The sequence below is a fragment of the Penicillium diatomitis genome, assembly GCF_028827545.1.
Source record: "Penicillium diatomitis strain IBT 30728 chromosome Unknown utg000001l_segment0_segment0, whole genome shotgun sequence".
NCBI lineage: Eukaryota > Fungi > Ascomycota > Eurotiomycetes > Eurotiales > Aspergillaceae > Penicillium > Penicillium diatomitis.
Window position 1 is genome coordinate 1,399,317 of NW_026623173.1, and position 20,934 is coordinate 1,420,250.

General features: G+C 50.7%; 2 protein-coding genes across 2 annotated transcripts; both read right to left on the reverse strand.

Annotated features, from left to right (window-relative positions):
• Positions 1-831: 831 nt before the first annotated feature.
• N7539_000426 (Zn(II)2Cys6 transcription factor) lies at positions 832-3,838 on the reverse strand (the record flags this gene model as incomplete). The annotated part of the gene is made up of 3 exons (XM_056930030.1): positions 832-1,863; positions 1,924-2,803; positions 2,889-3,838. 3 exons carry the CDS (start codon positions 3,836-3,838, stop codon positions 832-834), a joined length of 2,862 nt encoding a protein of 953 aa, XP_056794323.1.
• Positions 3,839-18,297: 14,459 nt separating this feature from the next.
• On the reverse strand, positions 18,298-19,631 carry N7539_000427 (60S ribosomal protein uL4; the record flags this gene model as incomplete). Its single annotated transcript, XM_056930031.1, has 3 exons — positions 18,298-19,211; positions 19,353-19,447; positions 19,522-19,631. The coding sequence occupies 3 exons, from the start codon at positions 19,629-19,631 to the stop codon at positions 18,298-18,300; spliced, it is 1,119 nt and encodes a 372-aa protein (XP_056794324.1).
• Between the last annotated feature and the right edge of the window lie 1,303 nt (positions 19,632-20,934).

Below are 20,934 nucleotides of genomic sequence, written 5' to 3' on the forward strand. Positions count from 1 at the left end.
TGCAACTGCTATCAAGAGTGTGCATTCTTATGGCTTGAAGGACCATGGAAAACCCCTTGAACATGAGTGAGACTGGGGAAAAGAGCTTAGAGGTGGTAGATGGTAGATGCTTGCAATAAGAGCGTGCTAGCATGGATGGGCACGGTAGCATGGGATTGGAACCTTGGTAGAAGGAAAATACCCGAAGAAAGGAAAGAATGTCCTCGGCTCATGATTGTAGGGCAGCTTACAAGCAGGGATCTCAAGAACCAAAGTAGGCCCTCAAAATGACTTATTTAGTCAACTCAATGCCAGTATGTCAGAATGGTAATCGTTTATGCTAGCACAATTGAGATGCCTCAAGCTCCCGATCAAGTATTTAAACTATATACACGATGAGTACCAGATGTAAGTGTGCAGGTCAACATTTGTACGCTGAAATAAAGACTGAGATGGCCATGAAAAAGGCCATGTATAATAAATAATACATGAAATTTTCAGCTCCGGAAAAATCCGGTCGAGACTGAGAATTTATACTTGGCGACATCGCATCGGCCAAATCGTAACGATATATGCATGTTGGGAGAGTCGTAGACAGTGTCGAATGAGGAGATGCTCGCTATTGTGGAAGCAGATGGGAGGATTTCGGGGTCATGTATATGCAAGAGGAAAAATGTACAGGGAAAAGCGACTGTGTCAAAGTCGCTTGGCGCGCGCTCTATCCAAGCAGATGCTTTTCACGTGCGTTTATTGACAGATGTCTTTTGTCAAACGCGGACATCAAGAGAAGTGTCCTGGTGGTAAAACACGATAGGAATACCAAGTTGAACGACATTCGAAGAGTCAGAATCATTAGTCCCTCAGCCAGGCGACATTCTTATCGACTGACACGGTGTCGTCTGCTTTCAAAGCCCGGAGGAAGACCTCACGCGGAAGAGCTCCGTAGAACAGATCTTCCTCCAGGGTAGCCAGAGGCTGTGCAGGTGTTGCGGTGGGTACTCTGTTCTCGAGAGATGGACCGTCAACGGCAAAGCAGATCTTTTCTGGATTGCGAGACCGGTCGTTTGCGCAGTCAATCATTGCGTCAAGTCGCTTCTTGATGAGACTGGCCAGGCTGATAGAGCTATCCCAGTGGTGGCCTAATAGCTGGACCATTCCATATGCCCCATTGATGAAGGAAATGTGGTTGGGCACTTCAGCAATCATACCCCCTGCACTGAGAACGTCCACCGCAGCGACGACAACATATGCCAAAAAGGGGCCCAGAAGCGTCCCATGAGCTGTAGAGGAATCAGATGTGGCCCGAGAGGCCTGGACATCATGTGCGTATTGGACGACAGCCAAAGCAATACGCAGGATCTCGACCGCATGATATCGTGCTTGATGTATATGCCGAACAAGAATTTCCGATCGCAGACTCTGGTATCTGGCATGTCGGTACAATCGCATCAAGGTCGCATGATAGAACATATGAATCCCAACAAAAGCATCCACTTTCTTAGCTTGGCTTGCCCGTTCCATATTGACGACAGAGAATGCGAGATGTTCAGGCAGTTGGGTGAGCCAATCCTCCGTCCTCTGAATTGTGCTTGTGTGGAATTCTTCTGCCAGTTGTGGCCAACACTCGGGTGGTGTATGTGATAGGCGCAATATCTGGAACGATACGTCGCCCCAGATGGAGAGTATTTGAATCACAAATGCCATGGGACTGAGTGAATGTCGGTCTTCCTCGGAGAAGCCGGAGGCCTGGTTGAGAATGTTCTGGAAGTAGGGGGCGGTAGCGTATTGTTGTGCCTCGTAAATGTCTTCCCGGCACGGCAGTCGAATGAGTGCACAGTCGCAGGGAATCGAGATGACTGGGACTGAGAAAAATGAGGAGATTCGCTGAAACGGAATGATTAGCTTGAGATGCTTTTGTTGATGACCTTGCCTTTCCAGACTCACATCCAAGAGGAAAGCGACCCAGAATGTCCGCCGGCGGCATTCAATGAGGGCTTGTGGGTGCAATCCATATTCACACGGCTGGTTCTGACCAACAATTACACCACCAGACTCAATGTTGAACCTAAGTCCATTGACCACACGTCCCGCGGAGCCAATCGAGTCCCACGCAGCTAATAATGAGCCAGCAGCGTAATACATCAGGCTCATTATTAAATGACTCTGTACCAATTGCAAACACAAATTATGCCGACCTCGCTGAATCGCAAACCCTGCGATGCGAGAGTATCGTCGAAAAGCATTCACCTTGTCTGGACGGTCGGAAAATATTGACCCCAGCGCCATCATTGAGTGAAGCACCATCTTGTCTTCCTGAGACTTGGTGTTGCAGGATTTTAGCCAAATTAGAAACCGAGCGCGCGGGAAAATATGGTATAGCCCATCATTCACGTATGTGAAGAAAGTTTCGACATAGTGCAAAGTCATCTCGGGGTCAAGCTCAAACGGGTCGCGATTCCACGAGACCAAGAGGGGATCATCGGGGCTGGAGTTGCTGATCTCGCTCAAGATTTCCTGGTACACTCGAGGACGTTCGGCTTCTGGATAGTTCACGTGTCGAATGAGTACTTCTTCTTCGTAAGGGCGGGTAATTCTAGCGGCGCGCTGTCGATAAGCGCGTTCTGCCTCCAACATGGGATCATGCGTGATGTCCATGCCAGACGGAGTCATTCCTACGCTTTCTGAGATGGGCGAATGGCCACTTCCGGGAAGCGATGCCCCGCTGTCTGATGCACGAGTCACATCGTACATTGTGCTTGTGGCGTCAGAAGACATGCCAGACGGTCCGAGTGAATGGGAACCTCGCGAACGATTTCCTCGAAGCCTTGGTCGGGAGGAGAAAGGTGTCAGTGAGGATCAAGGTGCTCTGTATGGGTTGATAAAAACTTTCCTAGCCGATTTGGACTTACGCATTTTCAAATCGGCACTCACGCCCCGACTTTTGGCACTGATCACATTTGGGACGGTTTGGTTGACACTTGATCTTCTTTTCACGACAGGTCAGACATGCCTGCGCTAGTCGTTTGCGCGGTTTGCCCGCCTTGGTCACGCCCCAGTTCGGGTTGACGGGTTTTCCATCCACGATTTTTGGTTGGTGCGATCCATCCGCATACACGAAGCAGAGCTCGCCGTCGATGTATCGTTCGTCCACGACGTGCGGAAGCACCGCCGCGGGTTTGACCCGTGAAACACTTTCGGGGGAAGAGATTTCCGCCGAAGGCATTAGTTCAGAATGAGAGGTGTTGCGGGGGGAGAGATGTGCGTGTGATAGCTTGGCCGTTGAGGGATCGCTTCTTGTTGAGTGGTGGTGCAGGTCTGCGTCTGCGGGCTCGGTCATGGCCACGTGTGATAGAGGTGGGAGGCTGGCGTGTTGGGAATGCGGTAGGGACTCTGATCGACGTCGATCAAGTGCTCCCATCTGGAGGGGAGGAAATACGGGATCTTGTTGGCGAAAGGGATAGCCCAACTCCCGCTGTGGTTCACTTGGGGTTGTCGCGCCATATGCCTGATGACGGTATGGCGGAGGTGAGCTCGAACCTGTTACTGGCGTCAAAAGCGATCTGACGGACGGCAGCTGTTCATTGGTCTGCCGTGCAGATGGAGGATCTGCTGGGGCAGCATCTCGAGTCAAATCTGATCGATCCGAGTCCCGCTGTCGTAGGAATGGGTCGGGTGCAAATTGTAAGTTGGCGGGTGTGCGCGGTGGGGGAAGCTTGTATGGGTTGTCTCCGGATTCTGTCCAGTTAGCAAATGCCTTCTGCAAGGATAGGAAGGAACGCTCATGCAGAGACACAAGAAAAGCAATAGGTTTCGCAAGAGTCGACTCACGACCGAAAGGCCCACCATGGTAGCCCGACATGGTCGGCGATATAAAGGAAACTGAAACGAAAGAAGCCGGGCTCTTGATGGAAAGCATTCACACGGCACTCGAGTAGACTCTCGCACAACAGAGATGATCGTCGGTCGAATCTGGGACTCTCGTCGACCGCAATAGGCGTCAGATGATGCCCAAGCAGGCTGGAGGCCACAGTGTCCAATTCCGTGGCAGTTTCCTTTCGCGTGTCCGCCGAGCAAAGAGTGGGCAGTGATCTTGGGTCTTGAATCCCGGTCAGTGATCTTGCGCGATGAATACAGTTGCCTGAAAAGTAATTGCATGTGTGTATAGTGAACGATGCACTCACTCAATTACGGTCGAACAGGCTTCGATACCAGTGGAGCGGCGAGGAGGACCCGGGGTAGACTGGCACGAATCTAGATAAATGCGCCACAGGACGGGTGATATAGATGCAGATGATAGCACGCCTGGTGACTTCGAGACGATACAGATAGGTAGTGCTGGTCAATTCTTTTTTCTTCTTTTTTGTCTTAAAATCTTTCTCCGGCGTTGGCGGGGTTGATAATTGATGGGTGGTGGGAGATAGAAGGAGAGTTGCAGTTGAGCGTACTTGAGACTTTTAGTTCGCCGACGACGCCCCAATTGGCTCTGGCTCGTCAATGACCCTAGGCAGATTCAGATTCGGTCAACGAGGCCACAAGAGTCGTGCTTCAGCAACCAAAGTCAATTCAAAAGACCAGCATGTCGCAAACGGGCCCTAGGTGTCAAAGGTGCGCTGGTGCATATTCTGCTACTACCACCAGGGTGGCTGCAGGATCCCAGCGATTTGCATAAGCTACCAGTGGCCGGCCCACGCTCGGGCTTTGCTAGCCCCAGTGTGTGGTATGTGAGTCCAGGTGAGATCCAGCCGTGACAATTTACCCCAAGAGGTTGCGGGATTCGGGCCGAGATCAGATCTCAACGGAGACAGAAGGACTAGAGACCCTGCGTGATTGACGCAATTTGGACGGCGGTCGACTGCGCTGGGCTCCAGGAAAGGGTGGATGCACCTGGTGGTTGGAGGCCCACCGAAACGGCACTGTCAGCTCAGCGGCGCCGAGCGTGGCAGAGATGGAGAGAGCCGGGCGAGAGGGAACGAGAAAGAGAGAGAGAGAGAGAGAGAGAGAGAGAGAGAGAGAGAGAGAGAGAGAGAGAGAGCGAGGAAGAGGGAAACAGACAGCGATCCAGATGGTCGTCGCGGTGTTGCCGTGGTCGTAGATTGACTTTACGCCCAGCCCACGCGAGGTGCGATATTAAATTATTCTGCCGTCTGGGACAGCCGAATGAAAGAGAGCTGAATGTTCAGGGTTGGATGGATGGAAGAGGAAAGGACTGGGGACCAATTTAGGCAGGGATCAGGCATTTGTTCATGCTGTCAACCACTCCAGAATCCACTCCAGTCGGACACCCATTCAGACGTTCATTCGGCCAATGTTGGTGGCACACGCCCACGAGAGTGGCTTTGGCGAAATGTATACTCCTCGGAAGGGCAGACGACCGGCGGTTTCAATGTTCCGTAGTTGGAGTGCTGAACAGTGAACACCTCACTAGTGAATACACTGAATAGTAATACTCGATCTCTTCTCGACAACAGATTCACCAGAGCACCTCCAGTGACAACAAGCCTCCGAAGTGTATTTGTTTTCAGTCTCTCTCTCTCGGCTCTCCAGACTCCTCTAAAATCACCGAAAATAAAAAAGAAACCACAGTTCTACCATCATCTACCCGGTCGAGAAACGGAAAAAGAAAAAAAAACGACTTCAAAGCGCCCGAGACTGGGTCCGTTGAGAGCCCGGGATCCTCTTGGGAGGCTTGGACGCTAAATAGCTAAAAGTAGGGTGCAGCCCCGCGGCAAATCCATTCCAGGAATGCCCAAACGAGACAAATCATCCAGTAAAAGGACACAGTCAACAGCGTTGAAAGTTGGAACTAGAAAGGTCGGATTGCCCACTCGCGGGGCAATCCATACTTTCCATGATATGATCGCTGGACGGGTGACTTGCTCTCCCGGGGGCCAGCCCCGACCTGATCCGTCATCTTACCGTTCAGGTCCAGGTGGTCATCCGTAACCTAATTCGCAGTAAGGCAAATACTGGTTGAGCGAGAGTGACAACTTGTCACTGACAAGTAGTGGGCAAGCTGAACGCCTCCGACTCGGTGGGCTCCGTAGGTGATCAGGAGGCTTAAAATGAATAGATAGGATGTACAACGGAGAGGGGGCGAGATTCCACTCCTGGGCAAAAGACTTCAGTTCCTCAAAGGAGACGAGCATTGATCTGATATCTCCCATCTTGCAGGACGGTATCCTGGGAAGGGGAGCGGATGGGGTAAACCCAAAGACCACCTCACATGAAGAAGCTCATAGAGAGGGGAACAGGGAAAAAACGTTCGAAACAAACGATTCCTGGGGCCGAGGCGAGAGTACACACGCAGTAGCCACCCCGAGGTGCTGGCAGCGACAGCTGAAAAAAATCTCCCACGGAGCACCGATCCAACTAGAATCAAATCTTTCCTAATGGAAACCAAAAAGGCCCCGAATGAAGGTGAGCGGGGATCGTGTGCGGGTCCCTCGAAGCTTCACAAACCGAACTGGTGAAAGGGTATGATCAATGATGGACTACAAGTACAGTGCCTGACGACGAGTGCTACCCATGTATCTCCCTAGGTAGTTATGTAGGTGCGAGAATAGCGTCAAGGTAAAGAATCCATACTACATGAATGAAGCCTCCATGTCAAGCAGCCACTCACTGAGGCGTGATCATTTGAGACTCGAACGTTTCGCCTACTACGGGAGGAATGCATACTACTTGGACTTCCAAGATGTCACTACGTCAGTTCCATCACTTAGCTTCATGGACGACAACAATACGTCCGTTAACGATATGATTCCAGTCCTCGACAAAGTACTGTAGGTCCAAATACAAAAGGACAGTCTGCTAGCCGGCTGAACAATGTATATCCACACCACCAGTGACCCTTTCTCCATCAGAACCAAAAGGTGGCATCAGAACGGTTTCTAAACCGAGAAAAACCTCCGATCCACGGTTGGCAGTGAGCGCCCGGCTATCGACAAGCTTCCAAAGATACGATCGACGGGGAGGGCGGGATCGAACTATCCTCTTCTGGGTTCGGTCCGCGCGCTCAGCACGAGAAGAATAGAAAAAAAAAAAAAAAAAAAAGTTAAATCGCTGAAAGACCGAAATCGAGATTTCTCCAGGGGCAAAAGTTAGAATTACTTAGTATAAGTTAGTAGTTGTGAACTAACTGACTAGTTTACTAGTTACTAGTTACTAGTAGTTAGTAACCTTCTTAGTACTACTGCTAGTCTGCTACAGTACACACTTGCACCGTATTGATGCCACAATGCCACAATGCCACAATGCCACAATGCCAAAATAATAAATGAACAATAATCACGGACAGAAAGAATGAGTCGCGGAGCCCCGTCTCTGCACCGTTGAATGTAATTGAAGTACAGTAGTCTTGGCCATGAAAAGATTCCGATGACGTGGGTTTGAGAGACACACGATCTCATGCCTGCCTTTGACTCCATAGAGGTTGTCAAAGTCAACAGCTTGAGCCGCCAAGCGATAAACATCAATAGAGTCAGTGCAGTCAAAATCCCAGGAAAGGGTCCTTCACACAAGCCAGATCAGAGATCTGGAGCAGTCTATGGAAGACCAGTTGAGGCTGACTGACGCGCCCAAGATGAAGTGGCATCTGCCAAGGCGAAGCAGGAATTCAATCTTTTCCGCCGTGCCTGGCTTGCCATGTACCGGTCTCAAGTGGTGCCAAGGTCTCTCTCAACACTAGCCCATAGCCCAGGTGGATCAGAGCAGAGTTCTCCAACTCAGGGTCCAAGGACTGTAAAAACGGCGCTTCGCCGCGCTGGTCAGCCTGAGTTGGACTTCTTTTCACGGCACTGCTCACATGAAGATGTCAGAGAAATGAGAGAACCATAATCGACGTGGGGGAGAGGAGTCCGCAGGCACCATCTTCATGTGGGTCATTGTCTTGACAATGACACTTTCGAGGTCAAGAAACTCAGTCGGTAACAAATGATTGATGGATGACCCATTAAATCTGAGTCAAGCCCCCATTATGAAAGTGGATCATAGTACGTACGGGATCAATACTATCACCGCTGCTGCGCACTATTCGTGCATTATCTCAGCCCGAGACGGAGATCCAACTGAAGCAGTCATTCATTATCGAGCCAGTAGATGGAGCATGCCTACATGGAAGATTGACCTGCTTTGCATGTATCCCGTCGATGGTAGCGAATGAGACAAACAATTCGCTATGGAGGACGCAGACGTGATCTTTCTCCAACGGTGTCAGACGGTGATTTCATGAGAGTGGTGCAGGAGTCATCATTGGCAGTGGTCATGGGATTCCAGCCGTTGACAAACGCTTTACAAGCCTAATCCTCCGCTCGCTGCTTCAGAGTAATATTCTAGGACTTAGATCTACATGACAAGGCTGGTTCTGCCCCGAATGCATGTTTCCAGAGAAATCTCGGACAGAAATTACAGAATGTGAACATGGTCCCAGGTATACCGTCTCTCCACCATGGCTCAGAAGGTTTCATGTCCGACAGTTATCCACTGGATGAGGGTGACGCTCTAGGTAAAGATGTGCGTGTCCCATAGCCGTACGTCGCCAAGTGCCGGTGTTCACAGTGGTTGATATACGCGTTCGAAAGTAGACGTGGCCACTCAACCCGTCCAAGCAGCTCATTGACCCCTAAGTCCGAAATCATTCTGCCTTACCACTCAACTAACTCTTTGGCGCACCTTACTCGGACCTCGGTTCATCCGAAGCCCTCATTCGTCTCAGCTTCTGCATTTTCATCTGATGGGATCATGAAACGCTTTCGATCCGCAAGAATGAAGATCAACCTGTCCATGTTCTGCTTTCTTGGGTTCATCGGGGATGTACGAGGCTGACAGGAAGTAGCCGGGCCGCGGCCTGCTCCAGCTGGGACACCGTCGGGATCTAATCTCACGAACTCTATTCTTCGCTCACTGAGTTATGGTTGTGCAGCAATCTCGAAAATCATACTTTTTTCTTTTCGCAGAGCAGTGCCACTGCCCAGTGCCCACTAGTTTATTCCTATGCAGCACCGGGATTTCTTAAATATCAACTTTATGGGAACATGACCTGACATGGCATCTTACCGTTCCATCGTAATGCCAATGAGCTTGATGAAGGGCTGAGAGTCCACGAGATCCGGCTGTTCATTTACCCGCTTCCAAGTTGCGCGTGTGGCCATGAGACTGACAACGAGAGGCCTTATCGATAGGAAACCTGAAAACCTGCGACAAACACCTGTCAAGAAGACTCAAGATTGAAGAATAATCATACCGTACAGTAGTACACTATGATTTTCAGACACAGTCACTGACGCCCTGACGCCCTGACGACCTGACGTACCAACGCCCCCTGAAAGACATCAATGCGTATTGGACGTCTTGAATACGATCTGTGGAGTGACGACGGGGGATCGATCTCCCCTGCAACGAGGCGATGAAATTCACGCCGAATACGGTATCCTCAGGCGACTTCGGTTTGGATCTTCGCCCTGGTCCCGACCATGCGACCATGGCCATTCTTTGTCTCCCGTATAAGACCATATTGAAATATAAGACACACTCCCCCTGTCGGAGACCCTCAATTGCCAAAATTTCAGCAACAATCCAAGGTCGACAATCAATAATAGGCAGCACGGTTGAGACCAGACCCGAGCTTCTTTAGGATCCGGAAGAATGACCGGTCGAGATCCGCCTCCACCGGTGGATCGCGGGCGTCCATTCGGCCGGTGGCGCGGGGGACTCGATGCCCAGACAGGCAAAACCTCCTGGATTCCGGTGCTGGGGCCGCAGGCTTATCTCTCTTTTGGGACGAGCATCGTAACGAAGATCAACGGATCGCGGTCGGTGGTGGGTAACTGGGTGGACACCGATAGGAGGGCAATCCTGGCACAGGGACCCTCCTTGTCCTCGGTTACATGGAGGATGAAGAGTGGTTGAATAATGAATGGGATTGACCTGAAGCCCACCCCCCCCCCTTCCCTTCCCTTCCCCGTCGAGGAGTCGAAAGGTCGGGTTTCGGATTCCAGCAGCCGAGACCGGTGACAATCATGAATTAACGACTCCCGTCGGAGGCATGACTGAAAATCGAGTGTATCTGGTCGATCCTTCATCTATACAGGACCGAGGCTTTTTCAACGTCCTCGGGCCGGGCAAGGAGTCCGGCTTTTTGATTAGTGGGATCAGGATGGGATGGAATGGAATAGGTGAAAAAGGACAATAGTGACAAGGTTGTCAAGGATCTAATCCCGCAGACTTGGCTGGGCGTCGAGGGTAAGCAAAAGAAGAATCTACAGCATATGAATGTCTCGGGGTCGACTGTCAACAGACATTTCCAAGCCGGTCGAATCATGTCTCAGAGGTTGTGTTGGTTCACACTCCATAGCATAATACGAGTACTTCGTAAGACTAGGACGTGCATTACACTAATCATCCATTTCGCTCGCTGGCAAAGGTGGTGTTGTGTCGTTGAGCCACAAGTGGACACGTGTGAGTATACAGGACAACAGGTCGGGAGGATGCCAAGTCTTGAATCCGGAAAAGATTTCCTACGACTGTTACTACAACAGTACTACTACTACTACTACCACTATGGAAGTGCTGTGTGCCATGCGCTTAATAGGTACCTACACTTATACTACCAGTACCAACTTACCAAGTATATACTGTAGTTAGTAAATTAGTATTAGTACTACTCAGCCACTCACAGGATTGCACGGATTTGGTATTTTCTTTTCCCCCTTCTGCAGCGGGAGTGGACACCTCTACGTTCGATCATGATCGAAATTTTCTACGCTAACCGGCTGGATCGACATTTCGGTAAAATTGACATCATCAGTGGACTTTTTCCCATGTGATAATGAGACTCAAACAGCAGCACAACCATATTGAAATTCTCCTCAACATCAGATTTCTGACGAAAAGTTTGACGAGATTTAGCCTCTACCTAGCTCCCTTTTTGCATGGCGACTTGTATCCTCTCACACGATTGTGCTTCTCGAGTGACCACGTAGTTCGTCATGGTTACCATGGACTTTTCATAGTTAGATCCAGTGTTAGTAGTGGCACATTCATACCTAATCTGGGTGTAACCGTCTATTGAATGTACATAATTACATACTACATTGCATGCCTCTCCTATTTCCGGGCTGCGGCCAAAGCGTTCAGACGAAAGAGCCGCAGGCACTGGCCGTCATAGATGGGACAATTATGGGCATAATTATTCTTATTTTAATGGATGATTACCGATGTGTCCCCTTTTTGACGACCGTTCGCACGAAACCATTTTGTGGTTCGACCAAAAAAAAAGCCAGAAAGGCTCCACCAAGCCCGTCAAATAGCCCGTTTCAACGGTGATGACTATTTCGACTACTCCAAATGTTGACCCCCTTGAGACGTCTGCGTGACCCTGGTCAAAAGACGTATATACATGGTTGATTTATTAGGCTAATGGAGGGTAGCATCTCATTTTCAAATCAGTTGGGGACTGTAGGTGAAAAGTCTTTGTAAGGTTGTATTCGTCATAGACACGGCGATCTGATCTGCAAAATGTCAACCGGGATCGTCGCCTAATCGGGCACGAAATGCCCCTTGCGCGTTTTCTATTCCGGGCGAAGTCTGCGTTGGAAACAGTAAGCTAGCCGAGAAAATGACTTGATGAGAAAACTTTATCCAGTAGTACTCGTAGGTGGCTCGTGAGCCTGCCGCATGTATGTACATTCCCCATATATGCACACACAACACAAAAGTCATTCGTATATGATGCTATGACTCTGAGTTCAGGGTCAATCAGGTTCAGTTTACGGTGTAAATGTCGGATGGTGCATACTGCATAGTAGGAATACGGGGAAAAAAGGAGTTCTATCGGCAGTTTCTCGCAGGATCGGGGCTTCCGAAAGTAAGACAAAAACCTTGTTCAGCCGAACCTGAAAAAAGATCCTCTCGGCATTGCGACAGGGAGACTTGTCGGGATTTTTCCTCCAACAGATGGCCTTGCCGAATTTCTTCTCCTTTTCTTTCCCAGAGAATGGATGGATCTCGGCGTAGAGCAACCTCAATACCATTGTGTTCATGTCGTCTTCGGCGTCATGAGTTTACCCGAACAAATACCGAGTCAACGCTAGGGACCGGGTGTGGCCCCTAAAGCCGGGTACTTAGGTGTAATGAAGGCACTAGATCACTATAATGCCGATGTTTATGATGTGAGGAAGGGGCTGGAGCCTCCACTGGTCCATTTGGAGTCGTGGTGAAGTTTTCCGTTTCGCTGACCATACCGGCTACCCATAATGAAGGCCCTTGGCGACTTGATTGATGACTCGAAATGCTGTTAAGCTTGAACCAGATGACGGCGCGTGCGCCGTGCCCGAACGAATATTAACCATTGACGGGGGCGATCCTACGAAATCTCCTTTCGCGCGGCAGTGAACGGGGGCCCTTTGGATATCGTCATGGATGAGGCGGAACTCCGATTTATTTCAGCATGGCTCGCTTCCAGCCTTTGTTCCTCTAAGCTTCACATGAAGCATTGACCTGTATTTCGAAATGATCTTATTAGGGAACACCTGCCAGTCGGAGGCGAGTGCCCGCGAATTCTGTCGGATGGGGCGCAGACCGACAACTTGACGATCTTAGGTAGGTTTATATACAGGATCACAGTCGAGTTTGATCAGGGCCATCAGCCCGTGTCGCTTTCCACACTCAGTGTCCGCCTCAGCCCGCATATTGGACCAAGCTGGACGATTCATTGGACACTGCAGTACATCAAAGTACTCATTACTAATCGTGAGTACGAAGTACCTGTCGGTAGCTTGCTGTCAGAGGGGCCAAGCTGTCCTAGCTCCTGTCAAGTCCAGTAGAAGAACCACTACACATTCTGCCGACACTACACCCTGTCTAGCGAGCGACCGGACATGGTTTGACGCTTGGCCTCATGGGCGCCTCTGACGGTGGAACTTTTCTCAGACAATTCTTTTTGTTTTGGCCCGAGAGCCCCCTTTTTTCAGCCAAGAGTTTATCACCGGATCCTTCACGTCTCCTCCGGCTCTCTCAATCTCACATGCGTGCCATACATCATACTCTGTTCATTCATGGTTCCGTCGGAAGGACACACCATAATAATGTTACTGTGGACTGTCTAGTGACTACTGCTAAAGCGAAATGATCTCGGACTCCAACGGAGCTCCTAGATTTCAGTAATACGGTGCTAACATTAAGTTCTGCACCAAGCTAGCGAGCTAGTGTGCCCGGAAGTGAGAAAATTGCACTCCATCTTGTTGTACGATTCGCAACATCCTGGCGCTAGAAAGCATTAGCCCACGCCCGGTTCCTGAACTAAGAGGCAGCGACGCCAACGCTAATGTTGTGTAACTCTACTACTGCATGCCAGAGGGTGGGAAAGCGTAAAGTGTTGGAAATTCGGTATATCGTGGGCCACTGATGCTTCCAGACCTTCTGAGAACCAGATCCTGGAGTACACACTACACATTACACAGGGAGGAATCCACCTTGCGTAGCGCCTGATCGAATGCCGGTAGCGTATAGTACAGCCTTTTGGTGCCGCAGGTAAGACGTCTAAGCCGTTAGTCGTTCGTCGAGGCTGACGGGGTCTTGAATTTCTTATTTTTTTTTTCTTGTCATGACATGGAGCTTCCTTCCCCTTTGGCTGGCAGGTGAGACATCGCTCACTGGGATATGACCAGGATGGCGCCCAACTGGCATTACCAAGTCTGGTATGCGAGAGGCTTTAAGACTTTTCTTATGATGTTTGTGCGGTTTCCGACAGCATTTCGGACTAGCTATGTAGCTAGCGTGTAGTTTACTACTTCCGTCGACGGTGTGATTTTGGTGGTCTTCTTTTTAGTGTTTCCTGGTATGATCTACGTCACTCTTGATCATGTTTGCTTGCAATTTGATAATGATTTCAAGCAGCGGAGGGTTATTTGGCTGGTGTGTACTAGTTTAGTTGTTTACCGATGAAGATTGTCATGTGATTGCAGAGCACGTATGAGCTATAACAAGATCGATGAAATTGTTCGTTCTAAACCCACGCGAGATACAAGTTGAGGCATCGGTTGTATCGAGTATCGACACACACCGTGGGAAATGTTCCTGAGGAAACTCGACACGGTGAAAGGAAAGTGGAGGCTTCACCTGCCGTATTGGGTGATCCAGGCCAAGTCTTCACTGGAGCTGACTCATGAAGCTTTTAATTTTCCATTCTCTCCTTTGGAGGTACCATCAATGCTGATCCTCCAGTTCCGGCACGTACCGTGGTCAAATCCTTGCGACGAAGCCCATGAACAAGGTACTTTGCCCACCCATACTAAACGAATGTGGTAGAACTAGAAAGTAGCCACTTGCTAGGCCATCCATGCTTAGGATCCCAACTGTAGTCCCTACTCGTACACCGAGAGCTGAGCCAATGCGGCCTAGTCGGTGGCAAGAAGAACCATCATGCAATGCATGACCAGGGAGCTCGAGCAAACTTTTCTTCCAAGACCAGGCTTCCCTATACCAGATACGACATCAGTGACGACCAGTGCAGTCGGCTCAGTAGACTAGTATTCTGCTGTTGTTCTATCAAGGCCTTGTTCTCCGAACCAAAGCTGCTGCTGCCCGCCATCTGAACCAATCAAAACTCACGTGAGACTGGACCGGAGAAATTTTCTCCTCCGAGACGCGTGATGTACCGTCCGTGTTGTATTCTTCTTAGAGCACCAAGGGTTAGTGGTGATCCTCTACAGCGTCATCAATCACCGTTCGTCTCTCCCAAGTCAGAGTTTTGCTATCGAGGCTGCGCAGTTCATCTTGCTCTTGACTCGCGCCACTTGCTTTACCTAAGATTCAGTATCTGCCAGGTGCCATTCTACTCTAAATGAGCCGGGCCCGCATGCCGTAGATTCTGACTCCCTTGGTGGGCTCAACAGGTAGGATGCATCCAGAATTGCTTGACTAGCATAGTCTGCAGGGAGTCCTGTTCCAGTATTATGCACAGTGCACGCCCACCCACCCACATATACACACACTTGGCTGCCATTCATTGATGCGGTCCAGAGATTCCGACCTAAATTTGGGTCCGGGACCTCGGCGATCTTGTCAACTCATCGACTCTAGGCAAGCTCGACTGGGATCGAAACCTCACGGCAAAGAGAATCGGTTTGTCATCGAACCTTATCGGTTCAAACTCAATTCGCCTGAAGGTTCATGTGTCCATGGCCACTGTTCGTCCAACCGACCTCGGCTAGCTGGTTCCTGAACCTTGAGATCCAGCCGCCCGCAACTTTCTTTCCTGTCGTTGCCCTCTGATTGTCTCAAAGATGGCAGGCACATTGTAACTCTGGACGGAAACTCTGAAAGGCCAAGGACCGAGACAAGAACACAACCCCCTCGTCGGGGCCATCGCACGCTTGTACACGATCCCTCGTGCATCATGCTCCGTGCTCCGTGCTCCGTGCTCCGTGCTCCGTGCTCCGTGCTCCCTGTTCCGTGCTCCCTGTTCCCTGCTCGGGTCTATGCACGTCACCTTACCTTAAGAGCATGGCGCCCCTGCAATCGATCGCTTTCAACAAGGACCAGCTCCAAGTCCGACGGTATCTGACTGAATCATGATCCCAAAAATATCCGACTATCTACTGCAATGCCGCGGGCCCTGACGGCTATTCTTAGCGTCCGGATTGGCGGGTCCCTAATCTGACCTTGCGCCATGGCGCCCTCCTGCTGTCCAACTTACACCCCCCCCCTTGTCCATGCCGTGCAACCTACCTACGCTTCGGCTGGTCGGTTGACTTTCCCGTCACAAGGGAGAATCTCAACAGGCTTGGTTGTCAGTGACGCTGACGGGAGAAAGATCCGACCTCCATCTAGTAAATCTTTGCCCGGCACTGTTGATCGAACCACGTCCGTTTCCTATCGGGTCGGTGGGCTTGCGGACGTGGCATCACCAGCGAGCGAACCGGGAAGGTTCAGCTCCGTCTGTTGTAGACCATAGCACTCTACAGTCCTCGCTGATCAATGTTGGGATGCGGCTTCCAGATTGCCTGACTCGATCATCGTCGATCCGCGAGATCAAGTGTGCCCGGAATTTGTACGACGGCCTTCGCTCCCAGCAAGTCAGCACACACATAAAACTCCGCACTGTGACAAGCACACAATACGAGAATGCGAAGCTTTCCAGTAACCCCAAAAAGGAAAAAGAAGCAAAGCGTCTTCTCTTCTCGGTCTCTCAATACTAGCCCCAAACAGGCGTCTCTCGCGCTCGCTGTAACGTCGGTATTCACATGCAAAGGGCATCGGCAGCCCTGAATTGAGGCGATTCCACAATTGCGGCTTTCATCGTCTCAGATTAAGTATGTTCCAGGTTTAATCTAACGCTTAATTTCACTCAAGGCCATTGACAGACATGATCGTCGTTCGAATCGGAGATTTTCCTCGTTGTCTAATTGCGCATTTACCGTGTTGGGTCAAGTCTGCGCTTGACAAGGATACCCGGGCGTACTAAGGCATGCGGCTTGAGCTCGTCGTTTCAGATGCTAATTGACTTTTGTGGGTTGGAACGGCGTCGACTTCCTGCATTTTCTTTTCCCTGGATTCTTTTTGATATCTTGCGGGAAGTGTGCCGCGGAGAACGGGAATCAACAGATGCCTGTTGTCATGATGGCGTTGGCTCGTGTCCAGTGTCGGTTTCCAAACTCGGTCCAGGGACGTTACTCCGTGTGCCCGAGGATGGCATTTGAAGGATATGTTGACATGCCTAGGTTCATTTTTGATTTGGCTTTCGCTCCCAGTCAAGAACCAAGTACGAACACATGTGATCACTGACCACCTGACCACAACTATTGTCGAGTCTAAACATCCGACCCCATCTTTCGTATTGGTCCATTTGCCGCTCGTGGAAATATCCAACTTTGACTACCAGTAGCTTTTCCGTTTCATCCACTTGCTACCAGTCTCGACCCCCGCGAGGCATGCCCTGAAGTGGAAAGTCGATGTCCACTTGAAAATCGCTCGCGATCGCTACCTGATGGCTACTCTTCTCGGCACATGAACAAGAATCCCACCCACTTCATCAACACCAAGCCGAAGACAAGAACCTCATATGTCCATGATCCCTCGCACAGGGTTCAACCGTTGATCAGTCGTGTGGATCCTATGTGTAAATCGATCACAGCCCGACGGGCCTCAACTCCACATGCATCCAAAGAAGAGACTAGTCAAAGGTCGTTTAAGAGCGGGCGAGACCTGGAATCTCGCACGCCACAGACGGGCAGTAGCAGTCGTCGCCCATGGCCGTAGCCGAATCAACGAAACAATCAATTATTTCTCTGGTCCGACTCGAACGCTCATCCATCCTCCAATCTTTCCATCCTCTCTCGTCTCACCTGCGCCAGAGGCATTTCAACCAGCGAAGATTCGCGTGGAGTCGGGTTGTGGGATTCCTCCGCTCCCGAGGAGAATGTTTCTCGCTTAGACGGTAGTCTTGATCGGGGACAGGGACAAGGCAGATCTATTTTTGCCAAGGGTCGCATCCCAAGTATACCCGTTTCTGTTCGTGCTTTGGGTACCTAGGCGTGAAGCTTGAGCGGAGCTTGTCCGTGGATTTGGTCGGTAGGTAGGTAGTTTACTTCAGGGACAACGCCAGATTTCGTACAACAGCCCAGGCACTCCAATGGATGAAAAAGTATGAATAAGTGCTAAGACTGAATCTCGGTCCACTAAATATTCAACCTCATGGCCGGTGATGAGACGATTGCTGACGGACTGAATGTCCGATCCCTGCTAGTTCATGGTATACTCCTGGGTTCTTGGACAGCGTCATCCATCCATGCAGCTCTGTTAGGCCGATGATGCGCGGTTCCGGTAGAAGCGAATTGGATGTCTTGCGTAACGATCAGAGGATATATTTCTTGTCCTCGCTATTGGTTCGCGATGCGTCGACAGTCGTACACCAATAAGGCAAAATCGAAGCGCAACAACCTGGGGGGCAGCTCCTAGCACACCAGCAACTTTCAGAGCATGAGTGCAATGTTTCCTCAGTTGTCATCATGTGTCTCGTATCCAGACTCGGAATGCCCCCCACTGAAGTTGAAAAAGTAGAAGGTTGGTAACATGTGTCAAATCGTGGCGCCGACATGTCTCATCTCATGTCCAGTCAAAACCTACGAGCACATAGGACTACGACAACCTACCGTGAGTAAGGAACGTAACAAAAGTGCAAGTGGAAAAAGAAAACAACTTGAGAAAACCGATCACATTATTACTCCAGTAGACCCATGGGTATTGCAAAAAGTCATTGATTCATTTTTGCTGCAAACTATCATTTTTCACCAAATCCAAAGAACAGTCGCGAGAGCAAATTTAGTTCTCGGCCAGAACCTTGGCGAACTCAGCAGAGGCGCGCTCGGGCTTGCCAGCCTCGACCTTCTGCTGACCAAGCTTCTGCTTGGAGTAAGCAGCAGCGTAGGGGTTGAGGCGGAGCATGACCTGCTTGTTGCGCAGAGGGTTCTTCTTCTGGACGTTGACACGCTTGGTGCGGGCCTCACCCTTGGGAGCACGAACAACAGCCTGGATTTCAGAGGAGTTGATCAGACGGGTCAGGTCGGCGTTGGCAACCATGGCGGAGGGCAGGAGGAAGTCCTTCTTGAGGGAAGAGGGGGTGGTGGTGGTGCCGTAGACCTGGTCAAGGGCCTCGAAGGCGGAAGAAGTCCAGACGATGAAGCGGCCGAGGTGACCACCGGGAGCGAGCTGGAGGAGGTTCAGGGAGAAGACGGAGGAAGTCTCAACACCGGGAACGTTGCGGAAGGCACGGACGAGCTCCTTGCCATCGACCTCGGGGTTGTAGACAACCAGAGGACCGCGGCGCTGGCGGAAGCGGCGGTTACGCAGCTTACCCTTACCAGCACGGAGCTTGCGGGACTTCTGGACCTTGACGAGGTCCTCACCGGCACCGACAGCCTTGAGCAGGGCAATGGCGGCCTTGGTCTTGGTGAGAGCGGCACCCTCGAAGGTCTTGGACTCAACAACGAGAGGAACCTCGGGGACCTTGGCGACACGGTGACCGCGGGCGAAGAGCAGAGCGGGGACGGAGGAAGCAGCCAGAGCAGAGGCGGTAGCGAAACGCTTCTGGTTCAGGTTGAGCTTCTGGTGCCACTTGCGCCAGACCTTGGTGGGAGCGAACATGCGACCGGAGCGACACATGTTACCGAAGGCAGCCTGACCGGCACGGTGAGTACCACCACCGGAGACACGGGGGATACGAGCGACAGCACGACCTAGCCGAACAAGCATTTCCCATGGTCAGCTTTCCATAGCGATTGAGACGCTCGAGTGGAAGAAATTTCCGTCACGCTTTCCTCTCGAGAATGTGGCACGGAAATTTCCATCTTTGGTTGAGTAAATTGATCCTGACATACCGGTACCCCAGGACTCAGCAGAAGTCTGCTCGCCAGCCTTCTCGCTCACAGCGTAGGGCTGTCTCTTGTTCTTGGCCATGCCAGTGTGCACCTGCCTATAAATCAAAATCCGTCAGCACCTCCGTGATGCTTTTCCCTCATCTTCGACATTTTGCGTATTTCGACGTACTGGACGATATCAGGGCGGATGGGAGCACCGAAAACGGTGGGCAGGGGCTGGGTGGCCCCGGAGGGCTTGCCCTCGGCCGTGGCGATGGAGACGGTAGGGCGGGAGGCCATTGTTGTCGGTCGATGTCGATGGTGAGGTTGAAGTCCAAAGAATTGCCCAGTTCGGCGTGTCCTGTGGAATTTTTCGCTTACTGAGCCAGGCCTGTCGTGGGTCTTGAAGAACCCTAAACCCTCGTTACTTGATTGAGGAAAGCCAGCCGTCGCTGCGGGGCCAGTAGTGCATGCTCACGTCATCCACTTTCCCCAATTTCCCTCACGTGATCTTGAGGAATGAGATCTAATCACTACGGTATGCCTTTTGAGCCAGGTGTGCAGACCTCCTTATGTAAGATCACCATGTGACTCGACAGCCCTTGGATGGCTGACTTGAGTCAGTTAAGCCGCCCGGAGCGCTCGGAGTCAATTTATCGTCCGCTGAATTGCACTAATTGATTTGTCGCCTTGTAGCTTTCAAGACTGTCGTTATTATAACTTACTACAACTATCACAAAGCAATCTTAATTGAACCTCGTGCCATCTTTTTCAAAAAAACATCATCGCAAAGCGCTGAAATTAGCAGCGTTCCGGTCCACAAGTGCGGTAGGTATCAGTCTATTGAGAGCCGTTTCTCGTTCTGGTGAAGTGTTAAATCCTACGAGCATACCGTGAAGTGTGCACCTATCGACAAACCTTGCCATGTCACTCCGAATCCAGACACAGATGTTATTGATAACGAAATTCCATGAGCTAGGGCTAATTATTCGAGACAGACTCTGAAAATCATTTCGACTTGTTCTCTTGCTTGATGGCATGCACAGCGGCAATAAACACGGAAACGCCGATGAATTGAGGTTCGGGTTTACCTTTTTATTCGGTGATAATTGATATTAGGAGGTACGCGCCCACTTACTGATGTTTTTCAGAAACATGAAACGGCGCGCTGTTCCATCTATACCGATGCAGATTGATAAATGAGAAATAAACCTCATGGTTTGGCCTCGATATTTTACTTGCTACAACGCTGTTGAAAGCTCACCGCGGGAGCAGGGGAGCATCCAAGGCGGGCGGGGCGCCCTGAACACGAGCCAGTCACAAGACCTCACCGGTATCAAACCTATTTGTCGATGGCGTCTGTTAGGGTTTGATTGAGCGAGTTTGCAAACATGCGCTTTTCGCAGTGGACGGGTCAGGATCATGAGTCTGCCCGGCCCTGGATCCATCGACCTAAGCGCCCGGGCTTTTGTCACACGGTGGATCAACAACGCCTTCGGCCTATCACCTCGTGTCATCGATTTCGCAACGAATGAAATGGTGTTCAGCCTGCCAAGTTCAAATCCACTTTCAGAAGCTCTACTCATTGGACACTGTATATCAA